We start from the raw sequence: 17374 nt of genomic DNA on the forward strand, positions 1-17374 counted from the left end.
GCTAGGCCGCTACTGCTACTCGGACCTAAGTAGCACGCGCTTCCGCTACTTCTTTCGCTCTTTTGTCTAAAATGACACTAGGAAACACTCTTCAATGAATTTTATCATTTGTTTACACTGTCATTTTAACGTCGTTTTAGAAAACACTTTCTAAAGCTTTACCTCATTACTTCTGATTAACACAACTAAGTAAGATTCTTTTTGTTCAGTGTTTCTTCTGAACAGATGCTGTGATAGGAATCAGAATTTTTCTTGTTTAAGGCATAAGCTTTTTAAACTGTTTTTTTGGAAACTTGGAAACTTGCTGTAATAAACTTGCATCTTATTTTATCTTAGACAAGCAAAAATCGAAATTTTGACATGAAGATCAGGTCTACATCAGTATATTTGATAATGATGATGGTTTCTGTTGTCATTTTTCCAGTATCTGGTTTTGACAAAAGTGGATATGTCATGTATTGCCCATGCATGGGTAGATTTGGTAATCAAGCAGATCATCTTTTAGGTTCCCTTGCTTTTGCAAAAAAGTTAAATCGCACTCTTGTTGTTCCTCCATGGATAAACCATCACTTTGCCACTGGTTATAAGAACTCTTTTGTTTCGTATGATAAATGGTTCAAATTAGATGCTTTAAAACTGTATCACAAGGTGATATTAATGGAAGATTTTATGAAGAATATTGCAACAACAATTTGGACCCCAGAAAGTAGAAAAGTTTATTGCCACAAACGGGCAATGGAGAGAAGTACAGACAAACAATCATGTCCGGCAAAGGTTGGCAATCCGTTTGGGGCTTTTTGGAATAACTTTAACATAGATTTTGTATCGTCGGTGGGATATCCTTCTTCTTTGAGTTATTTTTCTAGCAAAACGGATTGGGATAAAGAATATCCAGTGGCCCAAAATCTAGTTCTTGCGTTTATGGGAGCTCCTGCTTCGTACCCAGCCAGGGAAAGCCATAAAGAAATCCAGAAATATGTTGAATGGTCTGATGAAGTTGGTTTGTTTGCTTTAGATTTCATACAAAAGAACTTGAAACGACCATATGTTGGAATTCATCTACGCAATGGAGATGATTGGAAGAGAGCCTGTGACCATATAAAAGAGGACACTAACTACCCATTTATGTCATCTCCTCAGTGTGTTGGAGATGGTGAAGGGAAGTCCAAAATGTTTACAAAGGAAATGTGTTTTCCTTCCAAAAAAACAGTTATTGCTCAAGGCTTAGAATTAGTAAATAAATTCTCTGCAAAATCTCTTTTTATTGCTTCTGATAATGACTTCTTCGAAAAGGAATTTAAGAATGCGCTTTCTTCAGAATCAATCAATGTTAATGTGGTACGATTGAATTATGACTCTTTAATTAAAGATCTTTCTGTATTGATTGAAGCTAATGGTTTTTTAGGGAGCTGTGCTTCTTCCGTAACTGCTTTTGTTGTTCGAAAAAGAACAACGTTGAAAAAACCTTATCAATTTGTAGGGATTATGTCTGATCACTTAAAATCAGAATTATGATTCATCTTACTGTATAATTGTCAACATTGTGTTTAAATGAAATTATGCTTTTTTTAATGAGCTTCGAAAATGTTGGGAGCTACGATCCAGGATAAATGACTCAATAAGCATCTTGTTAATATTTGTAGTAGGCTACATTGTTTTGCTCAAAAACTTTAACGTCACTTTGTTTTTTTTCGAATATTACCACATGATGTGTGGTTGTTAGTGACAGTTCACTAAACTTCCTTATCGAACATGCCCTTGGCAAAGAAAATTTACTTATTTTAACTATTTGTATTAAACCAATGAACCCATATTTACACACAACATTAAAACAAAACCAATCATTGAAACTGTAAATCAAGTAGCGGATGCATCCGAGTTAAAAGATGATGCTCTTGGGAAGTATTGTCAAAGAATAAACAAAAACATGCGGTACGGTACTCAAAACATTTTATTTGTTGTAGGCCTACAGAAAATTTAAATAACTTTATCTACAAGTGACAGATGGTATATTTGTGAAAACACTTAAAAGTTGCATTTCTGATAAGATTTACTTTCACTAACTTTGAATTTAAAAAAAAAGCAGCACTAACTGTCGATAAGAAATGAATTACCAAGTTGGAGTTTAAAAATTTGCTGTGCGATTTGGTATAAATCTTCACATAGCATGAACAAATTTTCTGAGTGTTGGTATGCATTTAATGCAAAACCATTGCATGTTACTCTGCAATTGAATCAATCAAGTTTTTGTAAAAACTCCTGTTTGTCGCTCATTAGGCTATGTGTTCGCCCGAGGAGTTTTTGCATATATCTGCATTGCAGTAAAACTAAAATCTGTGAAAAAAGTACGGTAAGTTTTAAATAAAAATTCCCAAAAATTTGGACGTTATAACTTCAAAATTTAAAAGTAGGCCTATCTAGTCGGTATCAGCAATATCTTTTAAAGTTAATGGTTCTCTGTTGGTTATTGTTTTATGTGCTTAAATTCAAGTCTCCATACAGCAAAATCTATCATTTTTGCATTGGCTGATGTAATTTTTACACTGAATCAATGTAGAAATGACGAATTTTGCTTTCTGGGTTGTTGCCTGCGTTAGAATCGTCAACTAATCGTGTAATAGCCAAACTAAGTTTATTCCATTAACTATATATATGTTTAGTTGATAGTATGTAAGTTGTAGCATCAGCCGGCCATTGACTTCATGCGACAGCATTGTTTTTTTCCTTTGTTACAAAACTGCATTTGAGTTGTTGAAATCTTACCATACATATTCCCAATATGTTTCTCGGCTGCCGAGAAACATATTGTTGATTGGATGGTCTGAATGGCTAGCGTGGAAGCTTTTCCGTTATGGTTAGCGAATCGCAACTGCTCGCTGTACTAGTGAGTGCTCAGCCTTGTGCTGATAGCCGGGAAGAACGCCTCTTTCTTCACAATACATATTCCCAATCCAACTTTTGCACATAGAAAATATTGTTTACCACAAGTGTGCACTGTGCAAGGTGTTGTGAGGTTCTTTGATCATCAAGGAAAATACCCAAATCGTAGCTATCCGGGTTTTACTTTTCTCGAATTTGCTTTACTTCCGAAAGAGAAGCATGCCATTCTGAGTTGTAAAGAGAATTTTTTGTTTATTTTTATCGGACCATGTTATTGTTATATGGATAAAGCACACCATAAAAAGTGCATTATGGTCCTATTTGTTGTTAAAGTAAATGCAGTAATTTAATATTTGCATAGGAAATGGGACAGTTATATAGCGAAACTGTTTTGAATCGTATCGGTCATGCTCCTCTCACATTGTTCACTTGCGTGCAATAGAAGTACTGTATTTTTCAAGCGTTGTGTTTTATCCATTCATGTCATCGGCTTGCAGTAGGACTCGCATATTGGATGGTTATGTAGCGGGTAGCCGTATTTATCGGATCAAAGTGCTAATCCGGATAGCTTTCCATTCTTATAGGTGCATTTCAACTCGCTTATCATAGATCTGTTATCGTATTTGACTGTAAATAAGAAGGTCAATTTCGTCTTAGGGATATCACGTATGACGGATAAAAATCACTGGTCTGAACTTGTCCATTATATGCGAGTTTTACTGTACAATGAGTTATTTTTCTGCCATACGTTGTTTTTCCCTGTTCCTTGTTTTTACATCTCAATCATGTTATTGTAGTTTCCAGTTTAAACATTACCTACAACATTCGGCGGTTTAGTCTATGTTGTGTCTGAAGTTTGCACTGAATGCTGCAATTAAGGATGTGCCGATTAATCGACATCGGAATCGGCAGGTATCGGCAATTTTTGGAGAATCGGCATCGGAAAAAATTGCCGATTCTTTCCGATTCTTTATCAAAGTTTCCTGATCAAAAGTAGCGCGAGCGCGTGGAAATACCGATCAAAGTACGGCTTCTTTTAACAACCGCATCAGCATCAACTAGCATTCGGAGAGCGGTAGTCTAAATTATGACGATTGTCCGCCATTTTGTAAACTCTTGTTTAGTAGGCACGTGATCAAAATACTTTCTTTCTTTGAAATGACGAAAAACGTTCAAAGAGAAAATCAAACCAGATAAAATATATAAGTTCAATGATTACACAACGGTTAGAAGTTAAAGGAGAAATGGATTATTACGTAAATTATTAGCTTGCAGTATGCGAGGCGCTAAAAGCAAGAAGAGAAAAAGCGAGGGAGTATAAACTGCAAAGAAAATGAGAGCAACTGTCTGAAAGATTCAAAACGTTTTTAGAAAAAAACAAAGGGCGTCAATGGAAAACAACGTGTGAAGTTGCAAGTTATATCTTTTCAGACGCTGAATTGCAGTGAATTAATCTTGTCACTTAGTAAACACGTGAAAAAAGATTACCTCGTTTGCGCAATAATCACTCGATTGTTTGTTCAACCCATGAAACGGACTATGTTACAGCTGTCTCAGCTCTAGTCGGCAAAATTAGGGAGTTTTCTGTGATCTGCAGAATATACCTTAATGCAGACATTTTTAGTTGATGTTATTGCATTTTAATTTACGTGCCTTTAATTTTGAATGTTAAAAAGCGGAAATGTTCTTTGTAATTATTGTTTAATCGTTGTAAAATTCGTAGTCACTGAAAGTTGCTTAATGTTAATTTACTAAGCAGAGAGAAGTGAACTCCAAGTATAGACCTATTACGCTTAATGCGTTCAACAAACAATCGTGGGATTGCGCAAACGCAATCAAACCAGCTACCCCGTAATCTTCACGTGTTTGCTAAGCAACAAGATTGTCTGCAACTCTGCGTTCGAAAACAATAGTAATTTCTTCACAAGATGTTTTTCTTTTTTCGCCTATTGATGCACTTTGAATGCAAGGCTGGTGTGTTACTTTTTTAAAGGTTTTTGTATATTCAATACCGCTGCGTTCATTTTCTTTTACACTCTAGTCTTTTTCTCTTCTTGTTTCTGGCACCTTCTTTAATTCTGCGAGAAAAATACTGCAAACCGCACAAGATAATATTTTGCACACTGCATTAAGCTACGTTTATTTTGCACTCTGTGAGCAATGGCGATTTTTCTCTTTTCACTGATTTCCGCGACAAATAAAACGCGTGTCTATCACCACTTTGTAGCGCGCAAGAAGTAAACAACCACCGTAAAAAATCACACTGTCTAGAGCAGGCGACAAAGTGAACGCTTTTAGACACTTCAAAGGCAGCAACTTGTAACAAAATTGCAACCACTTGTAAAGCGCCAATTAAAAGCAGCTTTAATCATTTAACCAAAGAATCGGAATCGGCAAATATTTAAGAATCGGCATCGGCAAAAATTCTGTAATCGGCACATCCCTAGCTGCAATCCAGTATTTTTGTGAATATCACATGGTCTGTGTCCAAAAACTGCACGAGTGTAAAATGTAGGCTACCAATAGTTGCTTTATTATGAGTTTTTTGTTGTTGGATGTATGGTGCTTTGATGAATTTTGTTTTACGGTATTTTACTTCATTATTACACAGCTTCCAATCAATAACATGATCATAATGATTGCTTCATTTCGTCTACCTCGAGAAGGTTGGTGTAGAATAACCGATTTAAGCCGGAAAAAACCTAGTGTGCAGATAATCCGACAATTCTTAAGTTGGGTTATGATCAGATTCAAAGTATTTTTATGAACAGGATTAACATACTGGTAGGTTCATCAATTGTTTTGGCCAAGGCTGTGTAACTTGCGGTTATTGTCATCAAATAGGGCGAAAGAATGTCATTGCCCCATCTATACTTTTCGTCGACTAGCCTACCTACTCTTTTTACTAAACGATGCTGAGCAGGCCTAGCAAGTAGCTTAATGGTATTTTGTAATACAGAGGTTCTAAAACCGAGTATAAATTTACCCTCTGTGTCAAATTTACATGGTGTACGCAGAAGAAACAAACTGCATAATAAATAATTCTAATTTGAAAATATAGCAGTAGCCAATCGTGTGTGATTTTCCATATCAAAACTCTGCAAGAGTTCAACGATACGATAAAAGTTGAGAACTTCCGCTCCAACATATAAATTACCGGTACTGTAAAGTACACTGCATGTTTTAAGCTGGGCGCTATATTACGCTCTGCGAAACAAGGTCCAATGAAGTTGAATTTAAGCGGCAAAATTCTAACTTTACCAGAGGTGGTTCGAAATGAAATTTCGGTATTCTAAACGGAACCAAAATAAACGAATTTCAATTCGAAGCAATAATTTCATAGGCTATAGGTAAGCAGATTATATTTTTGATTCGATCTGTCCCAAAAGAAACCATAAAGATAACAAATTTCTTCGAAACGTTAAACTTTTCAGAGCTTTCCAACAAGAGCGAAGTGTTGTAGACCTGAAACAAATTAATATTAACATTAAAATAACAACAAGCATAGAACAGATCAGATCTGTGGATCAACCAGAAGATCAGCAGTTTTGGTATATAAATGAAATAAACAAACTAAATGCTCACATCTTTGCTTATGCTTGTCGGCCCAACTATTGTTACTTCACGCTCAACCAAAAAAGGATTTTCGCTTTGCAGTTTTACTTTCATTTCAATTTGTGTTTGCGTAGCCCACTGATGCCCACCCATTGCAGTGTGGTGTGGTTCAACCTCCTACTACTTGCTATTTCACAGCTTTTCGTTTTGTCCGCCCCAATTGCTTCTTTACCGTCCGCTCAGTGCTTAAGCGCCCGACTCAAGATCACTCAACGTACACCCGGCGGCGAATTTTTTTCCCACGAACTTTCTGTCTCACTTGCATATTTCTGTAAGCGTAGCTTACAGTAGCTATTACTTGTTACCGCGCGGCGCGCTTACTGTTTTTACCGATTCATTTTTTTCCCGCGGTTTTCAAAGTCAGCAGCCGATTTTCGCCCTCCAAGTCCAAATCTAAACATTGAACTTGAAAAAAAAACGTAGCCTGGAGACACACCTAGTCTAGTCAAGTTTAAAAAAGTTGAGAAAAGAAATTGATTCTGGTCACTCTAAAAGTAAGATTTTTCGAATTGATTAAAAATTAACCCTAACCGTTCTTTTTGTGAAAAGCTTTTGTGCACAGCAAAAGTTAATGTAAAGAAAAATAAATTGACTTCGATGGGCGTCGAACCGATGTCCTCACGAACATAAGGCAAAATATGAAACCACTGAACTATAAACACGCCAGTTGGCACATTTTTTTCGTTGACGAAAAAATGTTTGCATTCACACAGTATCAATACAAACTCTATGCGAATTAACAGAAAGTTCGTGAGAAAAAAATTTCGCCACCCGCGGCTCTGGTTCAGTTCTCGGGGTGTGCGTTTGAACAACGCATTTCAAGACTGCTCCCCTTCAGCAGAACCTAATAAATGGAATAATTCGCCAGCAACAACATTTTAACAACTGCAACTGGAAACTTCACTCTGCCAGTCTCGGTAACCGATCTGTGTCAAAAGCCTTTACAAGTGTGCGAAACTTTCAAGAATAACCTCGCTATCAGAGGCTTTGTCAGTTTGAGGACAGAGATTTAAAACCAAGAGCTCATATATAAGGCCTTTTTCGAAGTTCTTGTTACAGGATAAATTAATTCAGAGATTCTTCTGAGGAAAAAACAAAGAGTCTCTTTCGGACTTGAAAAACAACTTCAGGCATATTGGTAAACCAGGAATTATGGCACGCCGTAAATGAGTCATGACAGATTTTTCCACAAACCGTATTTAGTCTAGCAATCCAGCTATTGAAACTTTCTGGAGAAAATCAGTTCTACAACTAAAAATTTAATCATCAATATTTAATTGTTTTTGCAATAGGCTAGCCTAATTTTTTCAAAAGCATCTAAATTCTGAAATATTAACTTACCACCACAGCATGCTAAAGTCAATTCTAAGCTACGCACCTGCAACAGCAGAGTGGAATCCAGCATTGTAATCAGTCGCTACTTCATTGCTGACGAAATCCTTTCTGTCATCTTCATAAAGACCGGCCACATTAGGTCCACCTACAAGGGCTCCATACAGTACGTGAGGATTTGGACCTGATCTGTCGAGTGCTCCAAACCCGCATGGAGTAACAGGCTTCGACCTCCATTTTGGACAAGAACTGCAGGAAACAATTTGTGTTAGACTATAGGCTACTGATGAATAACTGTTTTTGAAATGCGCTACCCTAGTAGGCTACCCCAAGAGCCGAACCAGCGCTGCTTTATCTTACGTTTCTTTGCACAAAGTCAGGCGCTTTACCAAATGTTTCTGGGATACTTACCTCGCTCGGTGGTGAGGTCGGCGTGGAGATGTTTTATCAAATCCAACCACATAAGCTTTTGAAAGTTCATTTTGACCAAGCAAGTAGTTTATTTGCGACATTCCATACTGTATGAATTGTGTTTCTTGATTGCTTTCCAGATCCAATACCTCCGCAGCCATCACAAAAATGAAGGCAAAGTTTGCTGTGTATAAAAAAAAGCTTTTATAGAAGCAGTATTTCGACCAGCAATGACTTTTATCATCCTTTTAGCAATGAAACTACAATACGCATTATGTTAATTATGATAAATAATTTATAAACTTAACCATAAACGTTGCGCTGTAGCCTATTGAGAATGTTTTGACTTAATAAAGTTTTAAACCTTTGCTTGTTTGTGCAGGCTACATCTTTGCTTGCTTATCCAAGCTCCAATCCCACTGCAAATCCATGCAGGCCTACCCTGCATCCGAATCTACATCTTGTAAGCCTACCACGTATTCAAGCTCGCTTTTCAAAGTAACGATTTCTTAACATCCAGGCTTCATCTCAAGATATGATTATCGAGAAACTCCCAATTATTGATAGGTTTGTGTCTACAATCTTTTTGATTGTTGTTTTGGCAATTTATTTATAGATTTTTATGCCACTATGAGTTTAAACCATTAATATCCCTTGACTAATCAACAACACTTTTTATCAACTCTTGCTCTCCATTTAGAGGCACCTAGTAGATGGAATAATTCCCCTAGCAACAACACTTCGACAACAAGCAGAAACTTCACTTTGTAAATTTCTGTGGCCGGGCCTGCGTCAGTGGTTCAAAGTCTCTGCAGGTATGCGAAACTGCCAATATTAAGCTCTAAAAAAAATTTCGAAGATAAAGATCAAAAAATCAAATTAACGTTTGTTGGAGTTCTTCCCCCTTTATGTCACCATCAAAGGCTGCTCAGTAAATGTTTAGGTCACTTTATAATAACTCAGTTTGTTAAGTGCCTGACTTCACGAACGAAGAAACTGCAAGATTAAGCGGGCAGTTCAATTCACGGTCTTTCCCAACATCGATGCCTAATCAGGAACAGAACTAACTCGGAAGTAATGGGTGAAGCTCAATCGCTTGCGAACTGAAGTGGGCCGTTTCAGTAGCAACATGTTCAAATGGGGGCTCGCCGACTTACCATCTTGTGAATATGGCTCATATTTTTAGACTGCATACCACATTCTCTACCAATGTCCTGTATACCGAGCCGAAGATAGACATTTAGACTTAACAACGGTCGATAAACACACAATCCATCGGCTACTGCTCCTGGATATAACAACGTGACCTGCGGCGGCCTTAAACGCAAAAAGAAGAACCATACAGAAATTTGTAGGCTACTATTATTTTACATTTTTACATTATTCAACTTAAATTGTCTTTGTGCTTTTATCTACACAATAGTTGACTATACTTCAGTACTTAAAGTAAACTTCCCACCTGCGTATCGGTTTGACCCCCATTTGCTTTTCCATGTAAGTCCATTCGGCGTTTTGGATACTTGCTGGGTGTTGAAGTAAAAATCTCCGACATCGTTTAAATATTTTTGTTCTCCAGTGACTTGAGCCATTAACACCTATCAAAAACAAAGCAGAAAGTTTTATCACTAAAAAGAGCGGTTGTCTATTCTCAAATTAATTTTAAGTTGCAAGCTCCAATTTGAAGAAGCTGCTCAATTAATTTCAAGCCAAGTAGTTTTAATGTAAGTTAAGTGACTGCTGTGAGCCGCCAATCAGCCAAATGTGGTATTGTTCTCACGTAGCTTTTTAGCCTTGTAGTTTATTCTTTATTCTAAACAAATGTAGGGTTAATATGGCTTACAAACTGGTACTTTAATCTTTATTTTAAAAGCAAACTAAACGGATAACAATCAATGCAACACTTAAAACGTTTAAATAACATCAACTTGGTAGGGGCAAAGCGACGAACCACTTTTATGCGCTAGATATGTTAAAACATTAAATTTGACTACCATGTACAAATACTGTAGTTGGATTCCATTTTGTGTAAAAGAATGGCAGCTAGACTGCTTATTGTGGTCTACACAGTGCTGTATTCGAGGGTATACGGCGGTATACGCAGTATACCCTCTGCTTTTTCGGGCAATTTTAGTATACCCTCTGGTTTTCCAAAGAGAATGCGTATGCTATCCTTGCTGGTTCTTGACAACTAGGCCTACTACAGAATTCTAAAATGGTGCCAATTAACGCGAATCAATTCATTCAGAGCATTGTTAGCAGAATGCAAATGAGACTTTGCGCTATTGCTGACACTGACAATGGTCAGCTAATGGTTGATATTGCTAACTTGCAATATGAAAAATGACAGCTACTTCAACTTTACCTTGTTCGACAGCAGAATGTGAACGTTGTTTCAGTTTAATGAACAATATTATCACGGGTTTAAAAGCATCTTTGCTCATTGATAATGTGAGCTGTTTGATGTTTATTAATTGCAATTTGCAATGGACCACCTGTGGCTCAATTTACCGCTGAAAATATGTAAGATCCTGGCTGCTAAACCACCGATCAGCTAAGGAGACTAGATCCCAAATTTGTAAAGAGGATAAAGATTAGATTCCTCTCGGCAGGCTGTTTGGAATGTATTCATAGAAAAATAAACAGTTTTGTAGGCCTTCCTCTCGTCCAACTTTGATGTTGATAATTCAAGTTATGGTACAATAAAGGTTAGTATTTTGCAAGTTGTATATTATTATTGATCATTTTGGAAAATCTGACAGTATACTCTGTGCTTTTCTTACAAGCACAGCGCTGTTCATGTTATGGTAGAATAAAGATTAGTATTTTGCAAGTTGTGTAACTATTTATCATTTTATCAAATCTGAGACAGTATGCCCTGTGCTTTTTTTACGAATACAGCACTGAACATAAAACAGTGGCCAATGGTCTTTTTTCATGCAACCTTATCGTGATCATGCAAATATCTAGTAATGTTGCTGGTAGACAATTAATTTTTTGTGTGTTACTGAGATTTTAAATAAGTACCTGAACACCCGCATATTTGTTATCCCACGAAAACTCTGGTGGAGCATTGCCTGCACCATAATTGTCGTAGTTGTTTGCCACGGACGTGAGATACATCCTTTTATTGGTAGCTTTATACAACCACACACCGCCCCATAACAATTCATCGCGGTAACCGCTCCACGATTTATAATATGTTTCTACGCCTGGTACAGAATTGTGGTACACACCCCTAAAAAGAAAAAAATATAATTCATTAGCGTATTGGTTAGTTATAACTGCATTTACTGACACTGCAATTGTTGCTATCTGGAGGAGTCTCTTACTTGAAATCGTTCGCAAATTCAAACAACTCTTCGGCATGAAAAATCAATTCGTCAACATAAGAAATCTGGTTTTCAGATTTGAAAATAATTGAGGCAGCAGCAAGTGCAGCAGCTGTTTCAGATAACACGTCACTGCCAGGATTATTTCGATCCAGTTTGTATGATTTCTGTGTGTAACTGATATCCTCAGGCCGCAACCACTGCCCATGATCTATCCCAGCATCTCCAACCTTGTAATCATAAAACTCATGTGTTATCAGAAGGCTTATACTGTATAGAAACCGAGGCTTGTTTAGGTAGACTATACAGGATATACTCTACAGTATATTAACATCTACCTGTATATTATCATCTACCATATACTGTAGGTGTGCATATTTTTCAAAGTTTTGTTTGATTATTGTGTCAAACCTCCAAGAGGTATAGGTATTCGTATTCCAACAGGGACGTTTGGTTGACATAAATTCACCTTCATTTTTGGCTTGAGAAAATCTGGTTTCAATCATCATTTATATCTTATAAAATCTTCGTGGGCAGCACAATGCCAGTTAAATAAATGAAGAAGGCATGATGGCAGACATTTGATAGACATTTGCTTCAAAAAACAAACAAAAAAACGCACTATACAGTAGGCTAAGTCACAAGTTACATTTTTGTCATATATTTTTTGTATTGGGAACAATATTAAAGAAAAATGACACTGCTGTTGTTAATAAAATAATTCAAACCTACCTGTAAGCAATTGTCTAAAAATATTGTAGTCTTCATACTCTCACAACATGACAGTTAATGAGCAGTAAAATAAGCAGCTAACCTGAGCGTAAAATTCGTATTTAGATGGATGAGCTTTAATGAAGTAATCTGTTCCCCACTTCAAAAGATCTAGTGCTGCTTGCCAATCTCCTGAGCTTTCGTAGGCGTCTCTGAACTCAATCATTCCCCAAGCAAGTACAGTCATTGTGTAAGCCATAGGAAATCCAAACTTTACATTGTCACCAGCTGCAAGACAACACAAACCTGTAAGAACTTGTACAGAGTAGGCCTATGGTTTTTGAAACAAGGATTTTTGTTGTTCAACTTTTTGCATAACTTTGTTGCAACAAACAAAGCATTCATTTAACAATTATCCAACCATCATAAAATCCTCCAGTTAAATCCAGTCCAACATCACATCCATCCTTGAGCCCTGAATTTCCTCTCCAAGGTATCCTATTGTTTGCTGGAAGTCGCCCTGATCTTTGAGCTTCATAAAATAAAGTCGAATAATGTAGAACTTTATTGTAATCATACGCTGTCCTTCCAGGAGGAGTAGGTTTTCTTCTGGAATAATCTGTAAATGTAGAGCCGTTTATTAAATTTTTCATTCATCAATGCCTTTAACCTGATATTAGCCTATTACTGTCTAAAACGTGAATAAAATACCTTCCACACGTGGATAAGTCACCTACTGTAGGCTACATTTTTTGGATATTAGCTTATCTTGACTTACAACAAACAATTGAGCTACTTGGGAACTTACAGGGAGAAGCGTTGTATTCAGATGGATCAGTCTGTTTAGAAACAGAAGGCAAATCTCCAAAAGATTTTTTAGCCTTTGAGTCACAGTTTCGCATGGGGGTGGAAGAAGGGCGAGCATTTGGGTTTGAAGTTTCCCTGGTAGGTCCAAGTGGTCGATTTGTGGTCGATTGATCCGTTGTGGAAGATATAGTTTCAACGTTGGAAAGATCGGTGTTTGGGATCTCTCCATTTCGACAAAATGTAACCAAGGCTGAAATTGAAGAAGCAAAAAATTGTAAACTGATTAACTTTCATTCGACTCTCCTTTACGTTACAACGTTAAGTTTAAACCTCTGTCATGTAGATACAATTATAAAATTATAATTTACTAGGCTACTACTGTATAGTAGGGCAACACTTATTTAGTTTCAAACTTTTTCACTCATTGTGACAATACGCTACGCTGCAAATAACATATGCAGCACAACAGACAGCTGAAAGCAGCAAAGAGACAGTCATCAGGTAAGCGCGGCCAATTATTTTGGCGTAGAGTTAAATACATCCCCAGACAAAGTCGATTGCTCTGGCACGATATCGAACGTGCTTTCCACCGTCGGGAGCTGTCACCACTCGGCCACGCAGCCGGCATTGAGACTAGTACGCACAGCACAATAGGGGAGAGTGGGGTTAGTTGGAAGACGGGGTTAGTTGAAAAATGATCATTTTTTTAACTCTCCATAACTTTTTTAAATATTTGCTGCAAACATGTGAAGTAGTTTATAAAAACACACAATCCATGTTAGTTTCGATTTGTTGAGTCAAGGTATGTTTGTTTGGCTGACAATTTTGTGTTTTCTTACTTTCGAAGTAAATTTTTTAGCGCATTTAAAAACATCTCATACGTCGATATCGTTGAAGATAGGAAGAAGTTTTTTGGTGTGTGTCAGCTGTAGGTGTTCTACATACACTAAGAAATAAACATATTTTAGTTTATTGCACCATGCTTGAATATTTTAGGAAAATAGTTTGTCATATGCTAATGGGGCTAGTTGGAAAATAGTGGGTGGGGTTAGTTGGAAAATGTTTTGATAGCGGTATGACTATGTAGTATGTTACGAGTATATCGTCGTGGTACGATAATAAGTAGTATAAGTTCCAATGTACCTGTTTTAAGCAGACATACATTGTAAAATTTTAATTTGATTAATTTGGAAAGTGCTATATATGCGGCATCACAAGTTTTAACAATGCGTTTATTAAAAAATGTTTTTCCGATGATTAGATGTAGAATTGATTGCATTTTGATTTTAAAGCAAGTAAACATATTTGCTTACAACCCCATGTAAATGTTTGTTGGTTGAAAAAAGAGTATCCAGTTAATTAGTGTGCATTAAACTGACGTTTTTCAACTAACCCCAGGCATGGGGTTAGTTGAAAAATCAATTGTATGTTTGTTTATTTTAAATTTTTATTAAAAGCTGAATTGATTCAATACTTAGTTTTTGGTTGTATGATAGAGGACATCATAGATGATAATTTAAGCCGCTTCAAGTTGTCAGGTTATGCACCAATTGTTTTAAAGTTCACTTTAAAAAAAAAACTTTCCGACTAGCCCCACTCTCCCCTACAGTGTAGGCTACATTATTGTATTGTGTATTAGTCTACTTTATCTCACCCGTTGGCCCAGCGCTGCCTCCGGTTATTGTACCAAGAAAATTGAGCCTCAAAGGATCTCTAGTTATTGTATTAAACGGTTTAGGACGAACAAACCACACTCGATCATTGGAAAATCCTCCTTCAGCTTCAGCTGCAAATATCTGAAACGCAATTATGTTTTGATTGAAATCTCAATGCATGAAAAGTTATTAAAAAAAGTATTAGGTCTAGTTGCGTAATTTATCTTGTTGTGTTTTAAGTCAAGTAAGTTATCACAATTTGAATCAAAATGGGCTTTTGTGGTTTTAAAAACTGCAGTTTCACATTGAAGCAGTAAATTGTGAACTAAACTCTATACTCAATAAATGTTATAACCAAGGAAAATCGTTGTTCTTCTACACTTCTACAGTTAGTCGAGTTAAAATTGTTGTTCAAACAAGCATGATTTATTGTTAAATAAATAGTTATTTTATTTTCTGTATTCTCACAAATCTCAATACACCAAGACAGTGAGTTTAGTTTTGAATAGCCAAGATGTGGCATTTATTGTTGGATTCAGAATGTTTAGTGCTGGTTCCAAACTTTGACGTTTTTGGCTTTCCGAGTGTAGGACGCTTGGCTTCCTAAATTGCAGTCCAGGTTTGATAGCCAATTAAGGTAGATACATTAGCTATATCTTATTTTTACCGGGTGGGTCCGAATTAGGTATGCGACGATTATTACATTACTTTAAGGCAACTGTAAATCACCTACCTATTTTTACACAGAATTTTAAATATAAAAACAACCAAATTGAAATTATGTTTAACATTTTTTTAAATAAGAGATGGGCTGTAGGCCATTAAACAGATTTCTAAAATAAGGTCAAAGATGTTCTCGAAGATTTTGATGAAAGCAGAAATTTTGTCACCAAATGCAAGATGTTGCTTCTACATCACTGCAATTCTGTTGTTCCATTTGAGTATGTCGGTTATTGTGGCTTCTATGACTCATGAGGTACAAACCTGTATCGCATTAACGCTTTCGCTGAATTCCACTTTAAAAACCCAATCTATCAGCTCCTCTCCATCGACGGGATATTTTTCAACTCGAGAAGTAAATTTCCAGTCGTTGCCTTCTTTCCATCCTCTGTTCAAGAGCAAATAGCCTGGCTGATTGGGATCGTTGAGAACTGCAATAAAACTTTGTTACAAACTTTTGCATTTCGACTGAAGAAGGAAGATAGATTAAATGGACAATATGTCATCAACAATAGATATAGAAATATTGTCCTATCATACTGCCACCCAGGGCGACTGAAAAGATAATTTTGACCCGATACCAATGTGATATTTGGGCCCCAAATTAAAACACTTTTAAGAAAAATGCACTATCCTCGAAGAATATGCGGTGTTTCTTTAAGTTTCTGGGTCCCTCGGAAAGGTTACGAGTCCCTAATATCATCTCGGGCCCGGATCCAAAAGTACCCTCTGGACCCTCCCTGTCAACGGTAGCCTACTGCTGCCATCGTATATATTAAAAATGTACCTTCACAGTTATTTTCAACTGATGAAAGAGTGGAAGTTGGAGGTGCACGTGTAGTAGTTGTGCGTCGCGTTGCTGGTCTTCGTGTGGTTGTGCGTCGAGTTGCTGGTCTTCGTGTGGTTGTGCGTCGCGTTGCTGGTCTTCGTGTGGTTGTGCGTCGCGTTGCTGGTCGTCGTGTGGTTGTGCGTCGAGTTGCTGGTCTTCGTGTGGTTGTGCGTCGAGTTGCTGGTCTTCGTGTGGTTGTGCGTCGAGTTGCTGGTCGTCGTGTGGTTGTGCGACGCGTTGCTGGTCTTCGTGTGGTTGTGCGTCGTGGTCGTTTGGTTGTTGGTTGCTGGGTGGTTGGTGGAACTGTACTTGGTAAAGGTTGAATAGGAGTTTTGTCTTCAATGCAAGAACCATCTTTTACCAATTTATCGTAGAAACCTATCAAAGCTGCAAGTAATGTGAACGCATAGTTATAGTTCCTGTAATAGGATGGAGACCAACAATAAGTTAATTACGGATGGTATGAAAATCGTCAAGTTGTGATGTCATGGTTTATAACAAAGCGGGCTTACCCATATACAAATCAGGGCGGTTAGGTCCTTTAATATTGAGATGGAAATCGTATTGCGATAAGTCAGAAATGTCTTGATTGTGGTTTACACTGTTGAAAGTTAGAACTCGTCTGTCTGTACTTGTGGCAACCAATGTCACGTGGCCAGATGAAACTTGAAAACTTTCGGGAAGAGATCTGGTGAAACACAAAAATATGAAAACTGTCAAAATCCAGCATCTAAAATAGCTTCCAACTACCATCTCTAACAAATAACTATTCAAAGCACTGCATATCCACATCGAACCGCAGTTGCGTTCGCTGGTGCTGGTCTGCCACAAAATTTCGATGATTTTTCGATAAAGTAACAATTCGTAACAGTTATCGATTCACAGGGCCGTTGAGAGAATAATTTAGGCCCGTTACCAATTTGATTCACGACTCCCAAATCAAGGCATTGCTGAAAAAAATCCATATTCTAAGAATACGCAGTAGCTTCATCAAGTTTTCGAACCCCTTAATTGGAAAGGTTATGGGCTCCTAAAATCTTTCCAGGCCCAGATCCAAAAAGTACCTTCTGGACCTCCTGCCAACG

The 17374-nt window shown here is 37.2% G+C and overlaps 2 protein-coding genes across 2 annotated transcripts; one reads left to right on the forward strand and one right to left on the reverse strand.

The window, feature by feature from the left end:
- Positions 1–250: 250 nt before the first annotated feature.
- LOC145778890 (GDP-fucose protein O-fucosyltransferase 1-like) lies at positions 251–1515 on the forward strand. The gene has a single exon (XM_082590479.1). The coding sequence runs from the start codon at positions 361–363 to the stop codon at positions 1513–1515; it is 1155 nt and encodes a 384-aa protein (XP_082446605.1). The 5' UTR covers positions 251–360.
- A 3483-nt stretch (positions 1516–4998) lies between these two features.
- Positions 4999–16906, reverse strand: LOC145777893 (uncharacterized). Its single transcript, XM_082589250.1, has 13 exons — positions 16802–16906; positions 16248–16676; positions 15725–15891; positions 14740–14881; positions 13087–13335; positions 12700–12897; positions 12382–12566; positions 11568–11797; positions 11263–11473; positions 9698–9833; positions 8239–8422; positions 7874–8076; positions 4999–6345 (listed from the first exon to the last, which is right to left on the reverse strand). Exons 1-13 carry the CDS (start codon positions 16803–16805, stop codon positions 6311–6313), a joined length of 2373 nt encoding a protein of 790 aa, XP_082445376.1. The 5' UTR covers positions 16806–16906; the 3' UTR covers positions 4999–6310.
- Positions 16907–17374: the final 468 nt, after the last annotated feature.

This window comes from Aplidium turbinatum, chromosome 10 (genome assembly GCF_918807975.1).
Source record: "Aplidium turbinatum chromosome 10, kaAplTurb1.1, whole genome shotgun sequence".
In the NCBI taxonomy this organism is placed as follows: Eukaryota; Metazoa; Chordata; class Ascidiacea; order Aplousobranchia; family Polyclinidae; genus Aplidium; species Aplidium turbinatum.

Coding starts and splice junctions, on each gene's coding strand:
- LOC145778890 (XM_082590479.1), top strand. CDS start 361: ATGAAGATCAGGTCTACATCAGTATATTTGATAATGATGATGGTTTCT.
- LOC145777893 (XM_082589250.1), bottom strand. Junction 12,898..13,086: donor TGAATACAACGCTTCTCCCT/GTAAGTTCCCAA, acceptor CTACATTTACAG/ATTATTCCAGAAGAAAACCT. Junction 11,798..12,381: donor AATACGAATTTTACGCTCAG/GTTAGCTGCTTA, acceptor TATGATTACAAG/GTTGGAGATGCTGGGATAGA.